The 9,999-nt window shown below is 45.4% G+C and overlaps 1 protein-coding gene across 2 annotated transcripts in view; it reads right to left on the bottom strand.

Annotated features, from left to right (window-relative positions):
- The window catches only part of vps4a (vacuolar protein sorting 4 homolog A), a 373,362-nt gene extending 370,424 nt beyond the window's left edge, over positions 1 to 2,938 (bottom strand). Inside the window, exons 1-3 of one of the 2 annotated variants that reach the window (XM_077518130.1) lie at positions 2,766 to 2,938; positions 2,299 to 2,410; positions 2,058 to 2,202 (exon numbers count right to left, since the gene is read on the bottom strand). In XM_077518130.1, coding sequence (XP_077374256.1) covers positions 2,058 to 2,202; positions 2,299 to 2,410; positions 2,766 to 2,786 — 278 coding nt within the window. In that variant the 5' untranslated portion in view covers positions 2,787 to 2,938. The remainder of the gene's footprint in view (positions 1 to 2,057; positions 2,203 to 2,298; positions 2,411 to 2,765) is intronic. The other variant, XM_077518131.1, reaches the window with a different exon arrangement.
- Positions 2,939 to 9,999: the final 7,061 nt, after the last annotated feature.

Genomic DNA, 9,999 nt, shown 5'->3' with positions numbered 1-9,999 from the left:
ATATATATATATATATATATAATTCTTTATGTTCAATAAACTGTTATTTTTGTTGTCAAAAGCACTTTGTGTAATGTTGCTTTATATAAGGAAAACATTATTTAGATGTTTGAGCTGTCACAGAAGAAAAAAATATCAGTGTTAAAGTCAAAGTTGTGCTTGAAATGTCTATTTTTACAAAAAGCCCTTTTTCTCACATTTCTTGGTCAAAAATGGGAATTTTCACAAAACCTAGCCTTATTCAAACACTGATAACTAAAGAACGGAATAAGATAGAAATATACTTTTTCTTCTGTCAAAAGAAGAGAGTCTCTTTTGGTATGTCCCATGTTTAAATAGTATTAGAACTCAATATTTTGTGGGCCTTGCAAGAACAGTCAAAATCTCGGAAAACGGCTGGTATCGAGGGGGGTTGCTCCAGTGAAATGGCTGCTTGTCAAAAACTTAATGGCATCTCTTGATTGGCTAGGTATTAGAGATGGGTACCGAAGACGGTACTTTTGTGCTAAGTATCGATTGGGATCGGTACTTCCGAGCATCGATTTACATAAAATAAAACGGTGCCATGTTTCGATACTGAAGCACGTCGTTTTAAGTTGTGATTGTGAGGGAATATGTGAGTTGACTATTTTCCATGGTGCACTTGAACGCAACATTATATGCAAATTACGCACCCGGCATGCCAACGTCCCCCACTCGCGGGAGCCTAGCCGGTCTGGAGCCACGTGGTCGGTCGGCGGAAGCGACTGGCCCCGGTGGCAGCTCAGCAGAGAGGCCGACCGCCCAACCCGCGGGTGCCACCGCTTCTTCCTCGGTCCACAACGCAGCATTCACTCAACCAGGTCCAGGCCGGGCCGGGCTGCTGCCGGTGGAGGGACGCCAACATTTCCGGGTTTGGGAACGAGTGAGACTTTTGTGCCGCTCGCCAAGCCAAACAAATACATGCAGTTTATAAAGGAGGAGGTAAGCCTCCGCACCCGGCGGAAGCTGGAAAAGTCTGCTTCCCCCGAATCAGCACACGGCTGGGAGCGACCCCACCGAATAGAATCATGACAGAAGGTAAACGGCTTCACCATCGTTAAGGTATATAGACATTGTAATTTGGATGTACAGTAGGCTAGTACTCTTCACTATATTTACAATTGCGAAAGCTTTTGGCCAAAATGTAGCGAGCATTACAGACCACGTTGGGTGCAGTCAAATGATTAATTTGAACACAATTATTCTCTTTGTTCACATCATGTCTCTTCCAACTGTTATTTTTTTTTACTATATTGAGTGCAAAGTGGGTTGGAACTACAAACTCATTGTGCGGCGTGTGGCAGCCTTTATGTTCTGGAAAAATAACTGCACAAAAAACGAAAACATCAATTATTAATTTATATATTTACTGTTATACATTTATTTTTGTACTATTGCTCTCTGGCTCATTTGTTTTACATTTTTGTTATTTGTCAAAGTTTAAATATTTAAAAGTAATTGGTAAATTGATTAGAAAAAAATACTGTTACATAACGATGAACATTTTTTACATCTAAATAAATAAATAAAATTGGAAAATAAAATAAAAAGGAACAAATGTACCGAAAATTGGTACCGTTGAGCACAGGTATCGATTCCCAGGCAGCGAGTACCGGATCAGTATCGGTTCAAATGTAAAAGGTACCCATCCCTAGGTATTATATTATACAGCAGGGCAGGGCAAACTCAGCCCTCGAGGGCCGGAGTCCTGCAGGTTTTGGATGTTTCCCTTCTCCAACACAGCTGATATATAATCATCAGCAAGCTCTGCAGAAGCCTGATAACGATCCTGTTGATTGTAATCAGCTGCGTTGGTGCAGGGAAACATCCAAAACCTGTAGGACTCCGGCCCTCGAGGACTGAGTTTGCCCACAACTGTTACAGAGTATTGTAAAATAGTGTGCACGTTACCAGTATATGAAAAGTCGCAGCAGTAAAAGGCTTGACTCCTACTTCTTTACAGGGTCATCAAACGGCATAATGGACTAAGTTTGAAATTTGAAATTAACTCAACCCAATTAATAACTAGTACTTACTTGTCATTGTTCTGTGACTCCTTCACAGGCTTCTTGGCCTGTTTGTCTTTATTCTTCAAGTAATCCTTAAGTTTCTCTGCTCTGTCCAAATACTGCATACACTTGGCTCGAATGCTTTCCTTCGCCTTGTCACTGTGGGCATCATCTGCATGAGCAACACATTTCAAGCGACAGCATGACCATAACTGTACACTAGCTCCAATGGAATGCAAGCGTTCTTGGTTCGACCACTACTTCTCACATTTAATGGCATGAAGAAAATATTCCACCGCATGTTGATAAAGACGCAATGCCTCCTCATAATTTTTAGCCTTGTCTTCTTCTGTCGCTTTGGTCACAAGATCAATCGCTTTCTGACAGTCACACAGAGACAAATAAGACATGTAAGATTAACAGAGACATATACATTCGATCCCAGCTTGGTATCCACCAAAACATTAATACATTAACCCAGCATCTGGTGCTACTGTTGCAAAAACTGCACAATACGAAAACAGTTTATGATGCACGAACACGGGCCGTAGAAAAGCTGGCGCCAGCATACGTAAATTTAATCAGGGTCTAAATAATTACCAAAGACTGTCGCGTTATATACTTCGTTCATACTCAGGTGATGATTGAGGACGGCAGCTGACTGTGGCGCTAGCTGTTAGCTGCACCAGAGATGCAACTTATTTAACTAACGACACGCTTGCCTGAAACATCTACCTGCAATGTTGACGTTGTCATTTCATCTCACACTTCTGCTCTCCGTCCTGATTTATTTCTTCAATAGATTCGAATGTGAACGTGTGACGAAATGCACACTTAGCTTAAATGCGAGGTGGAAGCTAGTTTTATATTATAACGGCAAATCGCGAGACCAGTCTTATCACCAACACTGGTCTGAATATACGACTGCATAGCCGATAGCCCATAAACGCCGGTGCAAGCCGTTGAAGCGACTGGGCGGCCATCTTGCTCCTCCCACCTCGCGAGCAAACTGCTGTATAAACTATGCAATATACGTAAAGATTAGACACATATACAGCTATATATATATATATATATATATATATATATATGTTTCCTCCTGTAAACGTCATTAAGCATATAATTTATACAAGTATTTAAGGCCTGCAATTGACTGGCAATCAGTTCAGTGTGTACCCCGCCTACTGCCCGAGGCCAGCTGGGATAGGCTCCAGCACCCCCGCGACCCTTGTGAGGAGTAAGCGGTAAATAAAATGGATGGATGGATGGATGGATGGATGGAAGTATTTAAGGCAAGTTTTAAAATGTCTGAAGTCCCCTTGTTGGCGTTGAACAAATTTAAAACATCATAAATCATGCTGTTTCTACTAAGTACTGTCGCAAATGTTTTCCAATTTCAATACGGATACCAAGAAACGTTTGTTGGAGGACCAATATGGCGGCCTCGCGGCTTCATAACTTGGCCTGTCGGCTATCCAGTCATATATTCAGATCAGTGATCACAGACCATAGGCGAGTGGGGTACCTGTCAAGACGATCGGTGACGCGCATGCGCAGAAGATTCCGCCATCTTGGATCGCCAACTACGGCCACCACGCTCGAACAAATACCTTTATGTGCGTACGCGATAGTGCGCGATCGTAACAACGCGATAAATATGAAAAAAAAAAAAAAAAAAAGATTATTGATGCATTTTAAAGTAACTAAGTAAATTTTAATCCTATAAGATGAACATTTTACTTTTAACCTCATTACATTTCTTGAGTCTGCATTGTTGCACTTCACAGTAAAGCCTAATTTATGCCTCCACGTTCGCTCTCGCGTTGATGATCGCCGTAGGTCACATGATCGACGCGAACCATGAATTTTAAGTGCCGCGTCGCTCGTGGCCGGCTGCGGTGCACACGTCGCCAATCCTTGAACGCCGTAGATGGCGGGGCGTAGCTCGCTTCTGATTGGTCCGTTCGATGGCGTTTTTTCTTTTTTTTTTCTCTCTCTCTCTCTCTCTCTCTCCCCGCCCCCCGCCCAGATAGTTTCGGTGAAGGCAACTGGCGGCACAATGCGGCGCAAATCGACTTCCTGCTCGGAGACCACGGCTGTGCATGTGGATATGTGCCTGGGACGAGAGGCGGAAAACAACAATAACTTTAAAAAAAAACAAAAAACGGCTGTGCATGTGGATATGTGCCTGGGACGAGAGGCGGAAAACAACAATAACTTAAAAAAAACAAAAAAAAACTGTGTTCGCTAAGCGCATGGCTGTTGTGTTTTGGCGAGTTTACGTCCGACACCGGTGCAAATTGGCAATAGTTAATTGCCACGGTGATGAACTTACTCTCCCCCCGGTTTTGTTTCGTGTTTCTGAATTAAATTGAACTTCCTGAATCCGTCATAAAATGCAGAGGAATCGCCACTCTGTGGCGTCCCAACCATAGCGACAGCGGGACTTGGTGTGAAACTCCAGCAGACACAGATGTGTATTGCGCACAAGTCGGAAGGCAAACGCACGAGCGGAGCTCCGACGTGACGCCTCCACGTGAGCCTCTCGCAGAAGCATACTGAGGCCTTAAGACTGCGGTGTGTGTGTGTGGGGGGTGTGTGTGTGTGGGGGTGTGTGGGTGGGTGTGTGTGTGTGTGTGGTATAAATAAGGATTCCGCTCAGACTTTTTTATTTTTTTATTTTTTTTTTTATCAGAGGGTAATAAAAAGCACAAGTATACATGATTCTAAAAACTAAGAAAAAGTAAAAACACAAAACATACATTTTCATATATGGTTTCTAAAATTCAAAAAAGGGAGTATACATATTTAAAAAAAAAAAAAATTATCATTGGGTAATAAAAAACACAAGTATACATGATTCTAAAAACTAAGAAAAAGTAAAAACACAAAACATACATTTTCATATACGGATTCTAAAATTCAAAAAAGTGAGTATACATGATTATTTTTATTTTTTTTTTAAAACAAAACAAAACATGGTACTAAAAAAAAACTATAAAGCATTTTTTTTTTTTTTTTTTTTATCATTGGGTAATAAAAAGCACAAGTATACATGATTCAAAAAAAAAACATGATACTAAAAAACTAAGAAAAGCAAATACATTTTCAGCCTTACGAGTGGGAAAAAAACTTATGGATTAACATGGTAAAGCACTTTGAATAAGATACGGGGGTGTACTTTGCGTTCGATAAAGCTTTTAAATTGTTTCATTTCATTCACCATATTATGAGGAATGTTATTGTCTTCACAGTATCGTACGCAGTCTATGAATAAAGCAGTGAGGGTAATCAATTGACCCGCTTTGACAGGATCACCTCTCCACTCGCATGTAGCGTAATCTATAGTATCTGAAATGTTAAGGTCACTTATTTCTTTTTTTTCTTTTTCTTTTTTTTTTTTCTAAAAGAGCTCAGAATTGTTCATTCGGTAGTCTTACCGATTCAATGTCTTATCATCATTGCTCTTTTTTTTATTTTTTATTTTTTTTATTTTTTTTTATTTTTTGTGTGTGTGTGCGTGCGTTTGCGTGTGTGCGTTTGCGTGCGTGCGTTTGCGTGCGTGCGTTTGCGTGTGTGCGTGTGCGTGCAAATACGTATAAATTTATACTCATTAATTCACCTAAAGCCTTATAAATATCCCATTACCCTTCGCCTTAGGGGTGTGAATTGCCTAGTACCTGACGATTCGATTCGTATCACGATTCACAGGTCACGATTCGATTCAATACCGATTAATCCCGATACGAATTTATAAGTCGATTGTTGCGATTTTTTTTTCATTAAAATTTAGAAAATACTAATCAGTAAGCTTGTAGAGTGTAAGATTTATATGAAAATGTATTATTTATTTATCTGAAATTTCAGTTTTATCGAGGTTGTAATCTGTTTCATGTTTGAACAGCATTAAAATAAAATATTAAGGCTTAATGTTCCGTTAATATAACATTCTTCCATGCTCAAGGTGTGAATCCTAACCTGAAGTCAGACGTTTTGTTGAATATTTTTCCATTAAAAATGGAAGTTTAAAAATCGATTCACACTCACACACACAAAAAAAAAAAGGCAATGATGATAAGACGTTGAATCGGTAAGACTACCGAATGAACAATTCTGAGCTCTTAAAAAAAAAAAAAAAAAAAAAAAAAAAAAAAAATCGATTTTTTTTATTGAATCGATTCGAGAATCGCGCAATGTAGTATCACGATATATCGCCGAATTGATTTTTTTTAACACCCCTACTTCGCCTTAACCAAGTACTTGCCAGAGTCGTGAGGTTTAAATGGTCAGGAGACCAGAGAAAAGGTCAGAAAAAAATGAAAGAGAAAAGAAAGATAAATCAAAGTGAAATCCAGCACCGACCAAACACTTCCTGCCTTCCCCATGATTACAAAATCAAAGTCTTACGCCAACCCCGGAAGCCTCGAAATTCCAGCAAATTTAGCGAGATCTCAAGAGACCAGAGGAAAAACTAAAGAGAGGAAGGAGGGATCGATAAGGCAGAGTGAGATCCATAGAAGCCAGTACATCCAATCCATCAAAGTGAAATCCAGCACCAACAAAACCCCTCCTGCGTGGTTACAAAACCAGAGTCTTATGCCAACCCCAGAAACCTCAAACTTCCAATAAATTGAGATCTCAAGTGACCAGAGGAAAAACTAAAGAGAGGAAGGAAGGAAGGATAGATAAAGCAAAGTGAGATCCACAGACACCAGCACCCACTGATTCAAGGGGCTGTGGAAGGGAGAGGCTACTTCTGTTGAGTTTCAGTAGATGCTGGTGCGACGGATCTGGCATGCATAAGGACCACCACCAAAGAAAGAAGCCGTCAACCGCGGTCCAGCAAAGCGAGCACCCCCCACCCCCGATATCCCCAGGCCGCGGCAGCACCAAGGCCACCCCCAAGCCACCCGAGCGGACACCGGTCGGCGAGCCGATCCAGACGCCCGGAACACCCCCGCCCCAGCCCCGGCCCACACCCCCGAGCCCAAGGCCGCAGAACGAGGCCCAGCGGGCCCCCACAGCAACCCACCGGTCCCCAGCCCCCATCCCCCCACGACCCCCCCGCACCCCACCCAAACCGCCACGACACAGGCCCCACCACCCCCGGCCCCCAAACCCCCGAACACACCCCGACCCCCAACACCCAACCCCCCACCCACCCATCCCTCCACCCCCCCCCAAACAAGCCGCCCCCCCCCCGACGACCGCCAACCCCCCCGCGAACCCGGCCCCCCGCGAGCCCCACCCCCACCCCCGGAAACCGGCACCGGGCAGCAGCGCAGAGAGGGAAAACGTGCCCACCCCACCTCCAGCCGTGCGAGAGTAGCACAGCGGCGGAAGGGGGGAAGCAGAGGAGGAGGCACCAGGGGAAAAGGCGGAACACCAGAACACCGAGCCCGGTGGGGAGAGGCCCCGGTCGTCACGCCAGCGTACTAGTGACACCTAACCCTGTTACTGAGTCCGCCAGCTCGCCGACTGGCGAGCTCTACCCTTACACCATGAATGTGGCCCCACCCAGTGTATATACAAGTGTGTGCGTGTGGTGCATTAAAATTGGGAGCAGGTGAGTCGGAGCAGAGGGAAAAAATTTCCCCTACTCCGACACACCCGCATCCCCCCCAAAAAATGAATATGTATATGTGTGGTGCATTAAAAAAGGAAATGGAGGGACAAAGTGGTGGGGCAGGGACACAGATGGGGGGGACCACAGCGCTGCCAGGCACTGCAGTCCATCCCCTCTGATGGCTCCCCGCCCCAACTCACCCCTCCCCTTGGACATGAAGTGCATTAAAATTGGAGGGGAGTTGAAGGGTGAAGACGGTGTTTCCACCCTTCCCCACCCCACCAAGAAATGTGTTGTGTGCCCTATGTGTATATTTACAAAGTGTATAGTGCAAAACTAGTGAAGTGAGTAAGAGGAGCGACCAGCGGGGCCTCACCCAACCCGGCGGGTGTAGGTGGCACGCCCGCCCCCCAGCACCCCCACCAAGTAACACCAAGTGTTGATGCTTAGTGCCCACTAGAAATAAATCTTAAGGAGTTAGTGAGTATAGTGTCGTATAGTGTGGTATGCTCGAGCCCACTAGCAGCAACTAGGTTCCTGACTATATAAAAATAAAAACAATCAGATACAAAATACCAAATACAGAAGCAGCGAAAACAGAAGTTGTAACGATGTGGTGGCTCTCGTTAACAGGCAGAATCTTGGCAGGATTAAGTTGCCAAATTAAGATTAAAATATTCTATGTACATAGACCATATTTGTTTAAATCTTGATACTTGATTTTTATTTAAGGCAGAGATTTTTTCCATTGAGATATAATTTATTAGTAAGTTTAACCAGTGGTCGATATTTAGAGATTGTTTATTTTTTCAATTGACAAGGATTATTTTTTTAGCAATAGTAAGGGCTATAAATATAGATTGGGATTGTTTACATGGTAGCTCAGTTATTGTTAAGTCACCTAGTAAACACAATCTTGGAGGTAAAGGAAGCCTACAGTTTAATATATCAGCGAGCTTTTCCAAGATTTTAGTCCAGAAATGCAGCACTGGAGTACATGACCATAAAGCATGAAGATAAGTATCGGCAGTGTTTTGTGAGCACTGGAGACAAATGTCGGAGTCAGAGAGTCCCATTTTTTTCATCATATATTGTGTAATATATGTTCTATGAAGTATCTTATATTGGATAAGTTGCAAATTTGTCTGTTTGGTCATTTTAAATACATTTTCACAGATTTGGGTCCAAAAGTCTGGTTCCGGAACTATAGACAAGTCTTTTTCCAATTTTAAAGTCGGTAAATACGTTTTATTTGTGTATAAAAATAACTTATATATTTTTGATATTTTCTTTATTGTTGTTGGAGAAAGCTTTATAATATCTTTAGCTAAGACAGGCAGTTGGAGCGTATCCTGAAGTGTTGGGATTTGTTTCTTAACCATATTTTTAACTTGCAGATAATGTAAGAAATTTCCATTTTTTATTTCATATTTCTGGACCAAGTTTGTATACGATATAAACTTATTATCTGAGAAAAGATGATGAAGGTGTGTAATTCCTTTCTGCTCCCATAAGCTTAAATGGAACGACTGATTATTAAGTTGAAAGTCGGGGTTATGCCAAATGGGAGAGAGCCCACAGGGCGCCAATTGGGTCTCCGACGCCCAACGAGGAGGGCCCGGCGGGGCCGGTCAGGAGGGCGTCCTCGACGCCCGATGAGAAGGACCCGGCGGGGCCAGTCAGGAGGGCGTCCTCGACGCCCGACGAGGAGGGCCCGGCGGGGCCAGTCAGGAGGGCGTCCTCGACGCCCGACGAGGAGGGCCCGACGGGAAGAGCAGAGGTGGCGGCGGGGTGTTCGCCGCCAGACGAGGAGCAGGAGGCGACGGCCTCAAGTCGTGCGCCGCCAGGGTAGAAGCTGGTGGAGGCGGCCGCTGGTCGGGCGCCGCCGGAACTGGTGCAGGCGAAGGCGGCCGCTGGTCGGGCGCCGCCGGAACTGGTGCAGGCGGAGGCGGCCGCTGACCGGGCGCCGCCGCAGCTAGTGCAGGCGAAGGCGGCCGCTGGCCGGGCGCCGCCGCAACTAGTGCAGGCGAAGGCGGCCGCTGGCCGGGCGCCGCCGGAACTGGTGCAGGCGAAGGCGGCCGCTGGCCGGGCGCCGCCGGAACTGGTGCAGGCGAAGGCGGACGCTGGCCGGGCGCCGCCGGAACTGGTGCAGGCGAAGACGGCCGCTGACCGGGCGCCGCCGGAACTGGTGAAGGCGATGGCGGCCGCTGGCCGGGCGCCGCCGGAACTGATGCAGGCGAAGGCGGCCAAGGACCGGGCGCCGCCGGAACTGGTGCAGGCGAAGGCGGCCGCTGGCCGGGCGCCGCCGGAACTGGTGCAGGCAATGGCGGCCGCTGGCCGGGCGCCGCCGGAACTGGTGGTGGAGATGGCGGCCGCTGGCCGGGCGCCGCCGCAACTGGTGCA

This window comes from Festucalex cinctus, chromosome 3, assembly GCF_051991245.1.
Source record: "Festucalex cinctus isolate MCC-2025b chromosome 3, RoL_Fcin_1.0, whole genome shotgun sequence".
Taxonomy (NCBI): Eukaryota; Metazoa; Chordata; class Actinopteri; order Syngnathiformes; family Syngnathidae; genus Festucalex; species Festucalex cinctus.
The sequence above is the reverse complement of the archived record's forward strand: the minus strand, read 5'-3'. Positions and strand labels throughout refer to the sequence as shown.